Consider the following 16775-nt stretch of genomic DNA (forward strand, 5'->3'; position numbering starts at 1 on the left):
TGGCGTGCTCCCCCACATGTGCCGTTTGCGCTAATGCAGAGCGGCGCAGCAGTGCGATCTGTCACCGGCCGTGCACCTCGGACACGGCCGATGACAGATCCGAGTACCGGCTCCCGTTGCTGGTACCATGTGACCTGCTGTGACCAGTCACAGCAGGTCACATGACAGTTGTATACAATGGATGGCTTCATTCATGATGCCATCCATTGTATACTAGTGCCTAGCTGTGAATGGTCACAGCTAATCACATGCACATGTCATGTGATTAGCTGTGACCAAATCACAGCTAAGCACAAAAAAAAAAAAAAAGCTGAATGAATCGATTTCATTCAGGTAAATGCTTGCTTATAGCAAAGTAATTCTTTACTATAAGCAAATTGTCTAAAAAAAAAAAAAAACACTGATCACTTCCCCAAAGTAGTACAATGTTACTATGGTAACATTGTACTACTTTGGTCATAGTAAATGATGAAAAACAAATCTTAAAAAAAATTAAAAAAAATGTAATAAAAAATTAAATATAATAAAAATAAATAAATAAATTAAAAAAATATATATATTTTTTTTTTTTTCATACTGTCACCAGTCAGTGTCCCTGTTCACCGCCATGCCAGTTATATGATGACGCTGTACTGCACTGGTGACAGTATGTAAAAAAAAAAATTGTGAAAATAATTTTTTTAATTTTTTCATTTTCCGAAAAATTATGACAAAAAAATACAACTTCAAAAAACTCGCCATGCCTCTTATGAAGTACGTCGGACTGTCTACTCTGCAAAAAGGGGTCATTTGGGGATATCTGTACTATTCTGACATTCTTGGACCTTAAGAAATTAGATTGGCTGTCAGTACTTCAGGATTGATCAATATTCAGATCTATACCATAGTTTGTGAACTCTATAACTTTCCTACAAACTAAAAAATACATCCTAATTTGGGTTATTTTCACCAAAGACATGTAGTAGAATACATCTCGGCCTAAATTTATGAAGAACAATTATTTATTTGTAAACTTTTATAACAGAAACAAAGAAAAATGTGTTTTTTTTTTCAAAATTTTTGGTCTTTTTTTGTTAATTTAGCAAAAAATAAAAACCCCAGCGGTGATTAAATACCACCAAAAGAAAGCTCTAATTGTGTGCAGAAAATGATAACATTTTAGTTTGGGTACAGTGTTGTATGACTGCGCAATTGTCATTCAAAGTGTGAGAGCGCTGAAACCTGAAAAATGGCCTGGGCAGGAAGGTGTAAAATTGCACGGTATTGAAACGGTTAAGGTCATGCCACAGCATTTCAATCAGGTTGAGGTCAGGACCCTGACTGGGCCACTCCAGAAGGCGTATTCTGTGCTGTTGCAGCCATTGTTTTGTTGAATTACTTGTATGCTTTGGGTCTTTGTCCTGTTGCATCACCCATCCTCTGCGGAGCTTCAGTTGGCGGACAGATGGTCATACGCTTTCCTGCAAAATGTCTTGATAAACTCTGGAATTCATTTTGCCATCAATGACAACAATCCGTCCAGGTCCTGAGGCAGCAAAGCAGCCCCAAACCATGATGCTCCCTCCGCCATGTTTTACAGTGGGGATGAGGTTTTGATGTTGGTGTGCTGTGCCTTTTTTTCTCCAGACATAGTGTTGTGTGTTCTTCCCAAACAACTCAATCTTGGTTTCATCTGTCCATAGTATATTTTGCCAGTAGTGCTGTGGAACATCCAGGTGCTCTTTTGCATGCTTCAAACGTGCTGCAATATTCTTTTTGGACAGCAATGGCTTCCTCCGTGGTGTCCTCCCATGTACTCCATTCTTGTTTAATGTTTTCCTTATTGTAGATGTGTCAACAAAAATGCTAGCATGTGCCAGAGATTTCTGTAGGTCTTTAGCTGACACTCTGGGATTCTTCTTTAGCTCATGCAGCATTCTGCGCTGTGCTCTTGCAGTCATTTTTACAGGACGACCGCGCCTAGGGAGAGTAGCAACAGTGCTAAACTTTCTCCATTTGTAGACAGTCTGTCTTACCGTGGACACATGAACATCAAGGCTTTTGGAGATACTTTTGTAACCCTTTCCAGCCTCATGCAAGTCAACAATTCTTGATCGTAGGTCTTCTGAGAGCTCTTTTCTGCAAAGCATGGTTCACATCAGACAGTGCTTCTTGAAACCAGTAAACCCAAAACAGGTGTGTGTTTTTTAAGGGCAGGACAGCTGTCAGCAACACATCCAATATCATCACACTGATTGGAGTCAAGGTTGGCTCACTCCTGGCTCCAATTAGCTCTGGGAGAAGTCATTAAGCTAGGGCCTCACATACTTTTTCCTCCCTGCACTGTGAATGTTTACATGGTATGTGCAATTAAACCATGGCAACATCTAATGTTTGTGTAGTATTATGTTCAGCAGACTGTGTTCTTCTATTGTTGTGACTTAGATGACGTTCAGAGCACATTTTATGCCCAATTCATGCAAAACTCCACGTAATCCCAAGGGATTTACATACTTTTTCTTGCAACTGTATAGGTAGCATTATTGAGTAGGAACAAAACTTATACTGTATCTGAAAATAAGCTCCTAAAATATGTTGTGTAGCCTTGAATGCTCATGCACAGATTACATGTTTCAGGTTACCTGGCTCCCAGGAATCTTCAGAGTGCAGGGATGATTCCATTTCTACAGAGCTTCCTCTGTAACACAGATACAATATGTAATGACACATCCTACACACAAGACCCAGTTACTACAAGAAGCAGGTAAGATAAATGTGATTTTCTGAGGTTATTTCTTGAAGCCACTGCATGAAATCAAGCTGGCTATAGCTTTTAGAGATGGATTGTTCAATCATAGGTGAACACGCTGACATTTAACATACAACCATATGGTAGCTTACATTCTATGGTTTTACAGTTCTGTTGTGGCTTTCATCCACACATGCTTTGCATTCTGAGATCAGCTGCCATCTTACAATGTATGTACCAAAACAAGAAACTCATTTTTTTATCAGACACTGGTGGGATAATGTATGGTCAACACCATATATATGCAGCTGGTTTAAACAAATCTGCAACAGGAATACAGACAGCACACCCAAGGAGAGTTCTAGCTTCCCCTATTCTAAAATAAAAAAAAAAAATGAATTTTGGATTGTGGTAAAACCCAATAGGGTTTCTAACCCCTTTTCACTTTTTCCAAAACTGTCTGGACACATACTAAGCACCTTATTTTTTTTCAACATTGCTCAGTAACTAATATTTACATGGAGCTTTTGCATACAATAGTAATCAAATAGCTTTCATTTGTCCAGTGCTGGATAAAGTACATGTTGTATGTGAATAAATACTGTCACAGGTAAAATTTGCATTCAAATGCTTTTTGGTCAATATGTCTAAGGGTTTGTACAAGTGGGGAAATCAGCACAGTGTATCTGAGAGCAGTCTGAGACGATTATGAGATCCTTTTAGTTCCTTCACAAGTGTTTTTTACCTGCCTCAAGCTGTTGTAACATGCTTCTGCATTCCCACTGAATTGTGTTAGAAGGAAAGTGATTTTGATGTTCACAATATACACAATCCCTATTAATGTAGTTATATATGACATATGAGCAAAGAACAACTCAATGTGGCTACTTTTGGGCATAAGTAACTAGGACTACTATATGTCATTAAAAATTGAATTAAAAAAGAATACAGGTTACAGTCAATAGATGCAAGATTTAGGTACTTTGGTTGTACATTCATTATCATTATTATTGTTAGCATTTAGGTTTTATATATCGCCAGCACTTTACAAAATAAAGGGAGACAGTGCCGTTACAATAAGGGTTAGGAGGGCCCTGCTTATGAGGACTCATGAGGATTCATGATTATTGAAAAAATGCATTTATTGTGAGGGATGAGCAATTAGAGAAAGTAAAAGTACAGTTTTTAAGTGGAGACAGGATAGGCTTCCCTGAAGAGATTCATTCAAAGTTCGAAGAATGTGGTTGTATTGTTTTGCATAGTGTTGTCAAACTAATGATGTGAACTTGCTCACGGGAAGGGAAAACAAAAAGGTAACAGTGTCAGTTTGCTGGTTCTCCTTCATTGTTCATTGAGCAGGGTGGGGTGGATAGATGACACCTCATGTTCCAGGAAAACAGCAAAATTGAGAGACAGATATGTTATTGGGCTTACCTGCCAAAGGCTATATATCTGTTCAGCTGGTCTTAAAATCCAGACAGCCCAGTCACGTCCTGACTGTTTTGAACTTGACATTGCCTTTAAGCAATACAGTCTGGTTTTAGGTTCACTCTAGCCTATGACTGGAAGGGAAGGGTCAGCGGCATACCGATGAGGTCAGCCGTAAGCCTAGTACACAGCGGCCAAATGTTGGGCAACATCAGCCAGTTCAGTAGAAACCATCCGACATTCGGCCCGTGTGTACGGCAGCCGTTCAGACAGAAGCCGGCCATTTGGCAGCTTCTTTCAAAGGGGCATGACCGAAAAAGGTTTGCCGATTGGCTCCTGATCAGTGCTCTCAGCCAGTGGCTAAGAGTACTGACCAGAGTTTTCTGGTGGGGGGCCACCCCCCCTGTCAGAACACAATAGCACAGCAGGGGAGATAGCTGTACTAACATCAGATAGTTAGTACAGCGGCTCCTCCTGAGTTGTCAGTTTTTTTTTATTCAGCCTGCTGGGCTGAACAAAAGAAAAACTAGTAGTGTGTACTAGGCTCTAGGCTGTATGTTATCCCTCCTGTAAGCATGTTCATAGCATGAAATGACAAAATTGTATAAAGCAATAGTGGCCTGGATTGCCTTTCTGAATGAAGCTGTCAAGAGGGTTACAGGTGACAGATACCAAGACAGGTTCAAGTACTTTTTCCATGGAAAAAAACATTAAAAGAGTATGTAAACCTTTAATTGAAAGGTTGGGGGTCTGCTTTAATCTGTCCCTCAGAAAGCTAATAGTTAAATATTTTATATATGCAAACTCTCCAAAACTTAGTAAATACATGGTGATCCTTCCGGAATCAGAGATATCACCTTCCTGTTTATTTCAGACCATGCTATGCACAGAAGCAGCAATGTCCTAGCATGATCAGTTTGCATCTTTTCTTCCTGCTTGGGAAATACAAGATGCTATAGTCTGTACTCTAGTAGTCTGATTACTGCTGATATGTCTTACCCAAGCCCTGAACAACCAGCATTGCTGTAGGCAGGGAGTGTCAAGGGATATATACCATCCCTGTATCCATGTGCCCAGCCTAAGAGTTTGTGAGCCTCTGCCTACCACCCTCGGAGCTGGGGAGAAAAAAGGAGATCAAGTGGTGGAGGATAAAGCAAGAAAAAAAAGTATTAAAAACAGTTTTATTGTTTTCTCCTACAAAGCATGTTTGCGAATCATGTGCACTTTGTGTAGCTGCTCATACTGTTGTACCATATACTTTACAGTGACGCTAATGTTTTTTTACATCAGTCATTCTAAAATATCAAGTTTACCATGGCTCTGATTTTATTTTTTTGTTTAAAAATTTACTTACCATTATTTTAAGCTTTCTTATTTTTCCAGTGCATGCTCCCTATTCCCAGTTACTAGGGTAGAGCAAGCAGTGCCATTATTTCTGGTGACATGCTCTGCTCTATGCGTACTACAATTCCCATGGAACTGAATATGTCTGCACAAAGATGTGTAGTCCATTTTAGGGGTGAGCAGGAAAGGGTGGCTACATTCACATTCAGTGAAGGAAATAAGTATTTGATCCCCTGCTGATTTTGAATGTTTGCCCACTCCCAAAGAAATGATCAGTCTAAAAATCGAATGGTTGGTCTATTGTAACAGTGAGAAACAGAATAGCAACAAAAAAATCAAAAGAAATGCATGTCTAACAAATTATGCACTGATTTGCATGTTCATGAGGGAAATAAGTATTTGATCCCCTTCACAAAACATGACTTAGTACTTGGTGGAAAATCCCTTGTTGGCAATCACAGCGGTCAGACATTTCCTGTAGTTGGCCACCAGGTTTGCACACATCTCAGGAGGGATTTTGGTCCACTCCTCTTGGCAGATCCTCTCCAAGTCATTAAAGTTTGGTGGCTGACGTTTGGCAACTCAAACTTTCAGCTCCTTCCACAGATTTTCAATCTGATTAAGGTCTGGAGACTGGCTAGGCCACTCCCGGACCTTAACCTCCCTGGCGGTATTCCCGAGTGTAGCTCGGGGTAGAGTTTTAGTACCAAAAGCGGTAACCCCGAGCTACACTCGGGCTTACCATGCGGCGCTGCATAGGGAGTCCCTGCAGCACTTACTTTGTCCTTCGCTCCCACGATGTGTCCCCTGAAGCGTCCCCGGCCATCTCCTCCGGCTGATGCCGGCATCCGGCTTCTGTCCCCTTGACGTTGGGACGTACGGGCGGCGGCGGCGGCGGCGGGAAATTTGAAAATTTTAAAAAATGTCATTTTTTTCAAAACACATTTTTCACAGTAAAACATTGCTGTTTCAACCCATTTCACATACATATTGTCCCTAGTGCTTTGTCCTGTCCCCTGCCTACATTTTGTCTGTCTTTCTGCCTGGAAACTTAGAAAAATCCATGGCGTCCAAAAAGTGTCCCTTTAGGTCAAAAGCGGTTTTAGACCAGCTAGAGAACAGCGATAGTAAATCAGAACTACTTGCAGAATTGAGTGATAATGATTCGTGGGGAAATTCGTCATCAGACACTGAAAACGATTTTGCGACTTTGCTCAGCAATGTACAAACTTGGCGCTCTATTTCAAATTTCAGTGTTTTCGGTTTGATTATATTATTGAATTAAATGTATTATTATATTATTATTTTTTATGATTATTTATTAAATTATAATTTATGATTTCGTGTTTCAAATTTTATCATACCCGGGATGTTTAATAGACTCTTGTTCGGACAGATTTCAGTGAGTTATTCCTAAAAATTACAGCCTACAATAAAAAAACGACATATTTCCATGCAAAATAATGGTACCGCTTTCAGCACCAAAAATCTGAAATAATCATACCGCCAGGGAGATTAATATACTTCTTCTTGAGCCACTCTTTTGTTGCCTTGGCCATGTGTTTTGGGTCATTGTCATGCTGGAACACCCATCCACCACCCATTTTCAATGCCCTGGCTGAGGGAAGGAGGTTCTCACCCAAGATTTGATGGTACATTTCCCCGTCCATCGTCCCTTTGATGCGGTGCAGTTGTCCTGTCCCCTTACCAGAAAAACACCCCCAAAGCAGAATGTTTCCACCACCAAGTTTGACAGTTGGGATGATGTTCTTGGGGTCATAGGCAGCATTCCTCCTCCTCCAAACACAGCGAGTTGAGTTGATGCCAAAGAGCTAAATTTTGGTCTCATCTGACCACAACACTTTCAACCAGTCCTCCAATGCATCATTCAGATGTTCAGTGGCAAACTGCAAACGGGCCTGAAAATGTGCTTTCTTGAGCAGAGGGACCTTGCGGGCACTGCAGGCATAGGACAATCCTTGTCGGCATAGGGTTACCAATTGTTTTCTTGGTGACTGTGGTCCCAGCTACCTGGAGATCATTGACAAGATCCTCACGTGTAGTTCTGGGATGATTCCTCACTGTTCTCATGATCATTGACACTCCACGAGGTGGGATCTTGCATGGTGCACCGGACCTAGGGAGACTGACAGTTGTTTTGTGTTTCTTCCATTTGCGAATGATTGCACCAACTGTTGTCACCTTCTCACCAAGCTGCTTAGCGATAGTTTGGTAGCCCAGTCCATCCTTGTGTAGGTCTACAATCTTGTCCCTAACATCCTTGGACAACTCTTTGGTCTTTGCCATGGTGGAGAGTTTGAAATATAATTGTTTGATTGCTCCTATGGAAAGATGTCTTTTATACAAATAACAAAATGAGATTAGCAGCACTCCCTTTAAGATACTGCTTCTAATCTCAGCTTGTTACCTGTATGAAAGACACCTGGTAGCCAGAAATCCTGCTGAATGATAGGGGATCAAATACTTATTTCCCTCATGAACCTGCAAATCAGTGCATAATTTGTTAGACATGCATTTCTTTTGAATTTGTTGTTGCTATTCTGTCTCTCAGTGTTACAATAGACCTACCATTCGATTTTTAGACTGATCATTTCTTTGTGAGTGGGTAAACATTCAAAATCAGCAGGGGATCAAATACTTATTTCCTTCACTGTACACAAGCGAGACATGGAAAACAAAAGTAGCCATACTAGAACAGGAAGTCTGAGAACAGCAGAAAAAAAGCTTGAGATATAAAGAGATGAAACAAAGGAAACAAGAGATAGAAGGTACATTCTAGTTATATTTAGACATATTACATTTATTTTATTTGATAAAAAATATGACTTTAGTGACACTGTTAATGATGTTTTAATGAATATTTACCTCAGATAAATGGTGTTTTTTTATCTGCAAATTGTAATTTGTTTGCTTTCATTACCACAGGTTAAAAAAACGGTTTGCTGATTCAGGTGGGGGTTCAGCATTCCAGACGAGAAGTTCCACTGGTCAGACAGCAAACTCATGTATGTTAGTCGTGTTCTGATTTTATGGAACCAGCTATGCTTCACACTCTTAGTTCCCATTATTCACAAACAGAAACCATCACACTTACTGACAAATAAAAAGCTTGTTTTTCCAACAAAAATCAGATACTAGTTTGTATTTCTTTTTTAAGCATGAGTGATCACACCAAACACATTTCATATATTTTTAATATTATTATGTTAAATAAACCATTAGGCATCACAGAACAGAGCAATAAGTAAACAAACTTTAACAATAAAGTAAAATAATGTAATTATCCTATTCAGAAGTTTGCACACCCTTAGTTTTTAGTATTCTGTATTGCCCCCTTTAGCATCAATAATGCCTTGCAATCTTTATTGATAGTTATGAATGCGGCCCTTTATTTTTTCATGTGGTAAAGCTGATCATTCTTCTTGGCAAAAAGCATCCAAATTCTGTAAATTCATTGGCTGATTTTGCTCATATTGAAAGTTACTCACAGACTTTGATCAGGTCAGGAGAGTGTGATGGCCACTCCAGATCCCTTCATTTCTTTTGCTTCAGCCACTGAAGTTTCAACATGGCCTTATGTTTCAGATCATGTTAGAAAGTCTAAGTACACCCCATGAACAACCTGCAGGCCGATTAAAGCAAATATTTCTCCAATATTTTCTGAAAGAATGCATTCATCTTGACATCAATTGTGAGTGAAAATCCTGTACTGTTGAAGCGTGCACACCTCCAAAACAACCAAGATCTATCTTCATGCTGCACAGTAGGGATGATTTTCATCCCTTCATAAACCTTGTTGAGTCATCTACAAACATAATTTTTATGGTTCTACCCAAAACACTTAGTTTTGGTCTCATCACAGCATATGTTTTTGCTTCAGAAGATTTGAAGCTTCTCTAGATGCTGATTGAGGTATTGTAAGTTGGCTGTTTTGTGGCATTGGTTCAGCTAAAGCTAAAAAATGTACTAATTCTGCCAGGGGCATGTAAACTTATGGGCACAGCTGTATGTCATATGCCTACACAAACGTAGCCTCTAAAGTCTGTCAGTTTATTTCAATACCATTGTAGTTACCTTTTAAGTCTTGGTTTAATAATTATTTTTGTAGCCCACAACATAGAAACCAAAGGCTTCATTCACATGGGCACTGAGGCCTGTAGACCTTGAATAGGTTGTGTGTTTATGTGGCTTAAGATGCCACATGCTGTGTGCAGAGAATCCATGTATGTGTATAGGGATGCAGCCCCTGCACGGACACAGCTGTTTGTCCCAAACTGACGGACAGACAGGGTGCATTTGGGGCTGCGCACCTATGCCCCTTTTAAATTGGGATAAGCAACTGTGTCCATGCCGCTGCAGCTTCCCCATTCACTTACATGGTTTTCCTGCACACAACACCTAGTCGCATAAACAAAAAAGCCCATGTGTGGTCTACTGCCCTTAGCACCTGTGTGAATGAGGCCTAATTTTACATGAAACAGAACTGCTTACCAATATCCATTGTCACAAAAATCTATAAAAACTGCAGTTAGAGCATTACAATGGTACCTTAATAACAAAATATCCTACAATGTCAGTGCTACTGATTAGAATCTTACAGGAGACCCACATTGTTTTCTTATTTCTTGTTTTAGGGGATAGAACAATAGCAGACAACTGGACAGCTGCTGTAGAAATAATGAATATAGGAAAGGTATGTGGACTGCCAACAATTAAACTGCATCACCATTGTGGGAACAATGCAGCAGATTAATAGCCAAAGACCTCAAGGCTAAAGCAGTGTTTCTGGTTGAATTTAAAACTGTTTTTAAAATACTATATTTTTGCTGATATTTAGTTTTAAATATTTTTCTATACTAGTACAATCAATGCTGTATTTTTATATAGTCAATATATCACCTGGGTCATCAGGACTGCCAGGGGTATGTTGCTGACAGTCAACATACTGGGGTTGATTTACTAAAACTGGAGAGTGCACAATCTGGTGCAGCTGTGCATAGAAACCAACCAGCTTCCATTGTTTTGTAAAAGCTTAATTGAACAAGCTAAAGTTAGAAGCTGATTGGCTGCCATGTACAGCTGCACCAGATTTTGCACTCTCCAGTTATATTAAATCAACCCCATTGTGTTCACAGTTTGTGAACCTGCCCACCAGTGCTGGGTCCCAGCAGGGCCAACAACTACAAGCCGATTGCAGAAAATGAGAGAGGGTGGGTACAAGACCAATCACCTTGCACAAAGAGAGAGCAGTTCAACTGGGCTTTATTGCATGAAAAATACTGATGCCTTTTCCTTCTTTAATTTGAAAATTGTGAAAGACTTGAGCAGAACTTTCTATCTTTCTAATCTATTTTTTTGTATTTTAGTGGGGTAAAGTTCTTACACATCTGTATGTAGGCCCTTTATAGAGATCATCATGGAATTGGAGTATAAGACACTGCATCAAGGTTCCCTAAATAACACTTTAATTTTAATTTTTCTCTAGACAGTGATGCAGGACATCAGTTCAGGGGATTTGAAAGGAGCATTGTGCAGTACCATTACTCTATACCCTACACAACTAGATCTACAGCAGTTTTGTCAGTCTAATAAAACACTGGCCAGCTTTGTAATGGGAGCACTTCTTTCACAGGTAAGACATGCATACTGTATATTACAAGTAAGTACTCTAACATGCATATTCAAACAAAAAAAAAAAAGCAGGATTAGCTCTGTTGAATCTATGTGACAGCAATTTGTTCCAGGTCAGACAATTCTCACTTTTAAATAGAAAATTAAAACTCTCTCCTCAATTGTCTGGAGGTTTTGTGTTGTTCAGTGTTTTGCTCCCACCTATGTGCACCTTTCCATTGCAAATTATTAGCAACAATTAAGCTCCACCAATAGCTTCCTAGTGAATTACAATGGTAAGTAAGCAGAGTCTTACTGTTCATTTAGGTTGTAAAGCAGTCCACAGCCATAACAAAGTCTTCCCTAGCCATCATACAGTAGAGCCAGACTGCTGCTTTCCATGTGAAAGCAATGAACCTCTATGCTGTGGTCCCACATTGCCTCTTGTGAGTCAGAGATTGAACCCTTCACTCAGCAAAGGACATGAGCTTTCAGCAACTGACATTAAAGTGTATGTAAAGCCCAAATTATTTAATATATTTTTTGTTTTGTTTTCTATAAAATGTGCAAGCTAATTTTTTTTCAGGTTTGTACTAATGTCTGTGCCATCTTTTGGGACATTTATCCTCTCTATTGGTCCTGTTAGCCATTGTCACTTGGTACAAGAGTGAAAACAAATCCAAAGCTTTTGAGTGTAACAGGAACAGGACTTAAGGGTAAATCATCCAGCTGGGACACTTGTTCTCATTACTACAGTTTAAAAGAGGATATCCTCTCTTTTTACTTCCTGCTCTGTCTCTGGGACAGGAAATGAAGGACAATTTCCCTGAAGGGACACAGACAGCAATAATAAACCTGTTAAAGCCCTTTTCAATACTTAATCCAAATCTAAAAAAAAAAAGCTTTACATATTATTTAATTTACTCCCTCTGGTGACCTTTTATTTCAAAGGCATCATTTCAGACCTTATGTATGAAAATTGAGTAACAGGAAACCCAAAGAATCCAATCATGTTAAAGCTATTCTGCTGCTATAGAAAAACAAACTTTAAAAAACACAGATAGTTTTCTTCAGGATACCTTCTGAGTTTACAATACACCAACAATTCGTTTCAACCCCTTGTCCCTCTGCCACTATACCATTCACCATTTTTAGGCTTTTATCATCAAATATACTTACCGCACATAGAAGCGCAGGTTCTCATTTTTCTATGTGTGTAATTCAAAAGCCATAAGGACAATAAACCTATAAATATCTCTAAACAACAATTGAAAGAAGGCAGAAGTCCTGCATTGTCAAGTGGGAGGATCATCATATATTCCTGAGAAGGGGCACTGTCAGGGGAAAGAGCTCCCAGTCTGAGTGAGTGCCTTGGTAGTTAAGTGTAGGCTAATCCATCCTTATTTTCGACTGATAAATTCTTCTATCTGTGCAAATTCATGATATGACATAATTGTTTTGTTTTGTTTCTTTTGCTATGAAGGCAAGCAACACATCATCTGTGCAGATCCTTCCATTAGTAATTAATATCTCCACAAATGTTCAAGTGTTACAAAGTAGAACAGAGCTATGGAATTTTCTGCTGATGCTGCCAGAATATTTAAGGAACCCACAAAGGTAAACAAGCATAAACTAAGTTTAAATGGGGGTGTGCTGGCAACACAGCCTGATATCACTCAGTTAAAAAAGGGTAACCTCTTAGTTTGGTATGAAGCATATTTTATAGTTTTGTATACTTTGAGGTTAGGAGTTTCTCTTTGTGTCATTGAATTCTGAGATTGAATGAATCTGTGAGCAGTATAATGATATAATCAACATCCCCCTTAATGACACTTTTTTTTCCTGAGATTTCAAAGGCATGCCTTCAAGGTTCAAGCATCCCCCAAAACATGAAAAATAAACAGGTTTTTGCTCTTTGGGGGCCCTTGGGAAAATAAGGTGCCTTAGCCCATCTAACTACTGATTTTTGCAGTTGCTTTCCCCTGAACCATCTCTAGTCTCACTATATTTTAAAATATATTTCTGAAAACTAGAGAGAAGAAATGTACATTACATTAATGAACATGTTACTGTCCAAATGAGCATGCAAGAATGACCACAAGAGACTGCTTAATGAGCCATTGTTATTTTCCCTACTTGTTTGGGATGTCTAAACAAAACATGCTGACAAAGCTGCTCCTTGAAGTACTGTATTTTCCCTGCTCCTTTTTTCACATAAATAAGAGCTAAAATATGAAATCATAAAACAGAAGTAATTTTAACTTGGTAGCAGGGGCGGACTGACAACTCATGGGGCCCCCGGGCAATAGGGGATCATGGGGCCCCTGTGTCCTTCCCACACTCAAAGCACATCCAAAAAAGACTATAAAAGGTACAAGGGGCATTTCATGGGGCCCCCTACTGACCCCGTGCCCTCGGGCAGTACCCAAGTGCTCGAATGGTCAGTCCGCCCCTGCTTGGTAGACATTAGCAGAAGGTGCTGCCCTAAGCTGTCCATAGATGGCTCAAATTTAGGATAATTTCTGGCAAATCAGCTGAAATTTGAGCTGCAGGTGGCTCTGTTAAGCTGGGGTGGAAAATTGGCAGCCAAACCATTACTGCATCCAAACATCCAACCAGTCATGTTTCTTGTATTCATGCAGCTGCAGGTGCTGACTGTCTGAATACAACAGCAAGGGAAATGCCTCCATCCTCGCTAAACAAACTGGATGGAGGAATATATTAGATTTCTCAATCAGCCTTATTCACAAGTTTAAACTTACAGTACCTATAGATATAAAAAGATTGTCACCTGATTTGGACAATAATCCTTATGCCTTTGGGGACCTATCAATGTTGGGGAAATAAATTGGATTGAATTTCCATTGTTTTACTAAGATAAGGTCATTGTGGTTTTGGGGGCAGTAATATTCGCTCAGTATTAGCTTTGATGTTCATGTACCAATTTTTTTGAAACAAAACAATTGCCCAGAGTTTATATCTTGCTGGCATCTTCACATCAGTCTTTTTTTTTAATTCAGAATGAGGGTTGTAAACAGTGAATGGTTGAAATCTGTCTTATGAAATGTCACTTCCTTAATCGCTTCCCCTCGGCCCTATAGCAGAAATACTGCTACAAGGCGGCAGGGGTGCACTGCCTACCCGCACCTCCAATCACGGGGTCAGCTCTCAATCATTGGGTCCCAGCCTGTGTTTACTCACTGGCACCTGGTGATCACAGAGTATCTCCGACAGGGGGAGAGACCTGTATGTAAACAATACAGATCTCTCCCCTGTCAGCTCCTGCACACTGCTTTGTATGGCTCTGAATAGCAGAGCCATACAAGGCAGTGTGCTTACAGAGTAAAACAGCACACAGTTAACCCTTTGATTGTCTCACATGTTAACCCCTTCCTGCCCAGTGCCATTAGTACAGTGTCAGTGCTTTTTATTAGCACTGACCACTGTATTGGTGTCACTGGGGATGTCAGTGACACCAGATCATTTCCCCCCAGTGTTAGAATGCCCGCCGCAGTCCTGCCGTCCTGCTATAAGTCACTGATTGCCACCATTACTAGTAAAAAAAGAAAAATGCACAGGTGATCAAATACCACCAAAAGAAAACTCTATTTGTGAGAAAAAAAGGACGTACATTTCATTTGGATGCAGCGTTGAATGACCCTGTAATTGTCAGTTAAAGTAATACAGCGCTGTAACGCAAAAAATGGCCTGGCCAGGAAGGGGGGTAAATCCTCTGCAGGGCAAGTGGTTAAACATAAGTCATATTGGCATTGCTGCAAAATCCACCTGCTTAGTCACAGACACTCAAAGCCAAATTATATTATTATTAGATTACATAATTGTTGGCAATAAATAATGACGACTAAGCTGCAATTATTGTGCATCTGTTACTTAAGATATTGCCAAATGCTTCAAAGCAATTACAATTTGTAGATATTAAAAAAAATGTGTATTTGCATTGCAATATCATCTACAATATGCAGGTTGTGGATATTTAAAGCGTTTCCTCTTACACTGGGACCTCGCATGCAATAATTAATTTTAATGCTCTTGTGCAATATCTAACTCAGCTATGGCATACCTCATTTCAGAGCAGTATTAACTTGCATGTCTCTGCTTCAAGGACCTCCTAGATTGCCACACGTATTATGTAACATAAGCAGGGGCGGACTGACCATTTGGAAACTCGGGCACTGCCCGAGGCCCGGGGTCAGTAAGGGGCCCTATGAGATGCCCCTGGTACCTTTTTCATAGGCTTTTTTGAGTTTGTGCAAGGACACAGGGGCCCCATGATCCCCTATTGCTCAGGGGCCCCATGAGTTGTCAGTCCACGCCTGAACATAAGCACAGCATTCCTGCAGAGAAATCTTGTTTCTTTACTTTTAAAAGCAATTGCATTCGTTTCATAAAAGCATGTAAGTAACAGTAAACATCAGTTCACTGAAATTGGTTACATGGAGAAAATTAACTGATCATTAGAAAAAGCTTAGACAAAGACAAAAGAGTATTCACAAGGTGGGAAAGGGGTCAGAACACAATAGTCTCAAGAAAATATCTCAAATGTGTCAGCTTCTGTATGGTGGTGAGCTAGTACTGGTAAGAGGGGAAAGTAAGCCTGTCTATTTGATTAATTTGTGATGGAGTTGATTCAGAATGTAAAATAAAATTGAATCCAATAAGGTCTGTAGGTTGGCAGATTGTAGGATATGCATATAAAATGATGTTTGTTCATATTTCCATGAAACAAAAGGATAGGTCCCTTACTTAGGTCTTTTTGAAGGTGAGCTTTGTACTCATTTTATACCTCCTATATTAAAACATTTTGTTTCTGGGACATAAATTTAGAATGGTATTGTGAATAGTAGGATTATTTGTATTTGTTATGTAGGGAGTCGCGAATGTTCACTGTTGAAGTGGAAAGAGAAACCTTTTTTTATGGCATGATCCTGTGACATTGCTCTCTCTGTCATTATCTGTAGCTTATGAACATAGGTGAGGTCAGGTAACAGGATTGCAAGTACGGTCCTAAGGTCTTTCACATAAGACATTGGGGTTGATTTACTAAAACTGAAGAGTGCAAAATCTGGTGTAGCTGTGCTTGGTAGCCAATCAGCTTCTAACTTAAGCTTGTTCAGTTAAGCTTTGACCAAAAAACCTGGAAGCTGATTGGTTTCTGTGCAGAGCTGCACCAGATTTTGCACTCTGCAGTTTTAATAGCTCAACACCATTGTTTTCACATGCAGCTGATGGAAGAACTCTTTTGGAGAAACTATAATGGCCTTAGATTTAAAGACCATCCTAAATCCTGAAATTGCAGGTGCTTTTTCCAGGGTGGTGACTCCCCAAGTGAAGCAAAACAAAGATAAAAACCTTGAAATACACAGTCTTAAAAATAAGTCAGTAGTAGTTTTCCATGTTTCTAGCGTTTTTCATGAGCTCCTCTTAAAATAATTGTACTAAATCTTTGGTGCAACCTCTCCTTTTAATTGGTGGTTATAACTACATCAGTGCATTTTGCTTTTTAGACCTTTTTATGTGGAATGACTAATGCACTTTTACGCTTTATAATCTAGTAAATATTATTGCTAATTTTCATACAAACTTTTATAAGTGAACCTAAAATTGAAAAAATTACTCTATAGGC

At 39.6% G+C, this 16775-nt stretch overlaps 1 protein-coding gene and 1 long non-coding RNA gene across 2 annotated transcripts in view; both read left to right on the top strand.

The window, feature by feature from the left end:
* Window positions 1-8443: 8443 nt before the first annotated feature.
* On the top strand, window positions 8444-11135 carry LOC149474166 (uncharacterized). The gene is made up of 3 exons (XR_016312038.1): window positions 8444-8526; window positions 10156-10214; window positions 11007-11135. It is a non-coding gene; the product is annotated as an uncharacterized LOC149474166 (long non-coding RNA).
* A 1565-nt stretch (window positions 11136-12700) lies between these two features.
* Window positions 12701-16775, top strand: part of LOC149474167 (uncharacterized) — a 210072-nt gene continuing 205997 nt past the window's right edge. Inside the window, exon 1 of the mRNA XM_089672650.1 lies at window positions 12701-12821. Within this exon, the coding sequence (XP_089528776.1) occupies window positions 12701-12821 (121 nt within the window). The remainder of the gene's footprint in view (window positions 12822-16775) is intronic.

The sequence above is a fragment of the Staurois parvus genome, unplaced genomic scaffold (genome assembly GCF_062004578.1).
Source record: "Staurois parvus isolate SC_StPar_1 unplaced genomic scaffold, SC_StPar_1.0 ptg000011l, whole genome shotgun sequence".
NCBI classification, from domain to species: domain Eukaryota; kingdom Metazoa; phylum Chordata; class Amphibia; order Anura; family Ranidae; genus Staurois; species Staurois parvus.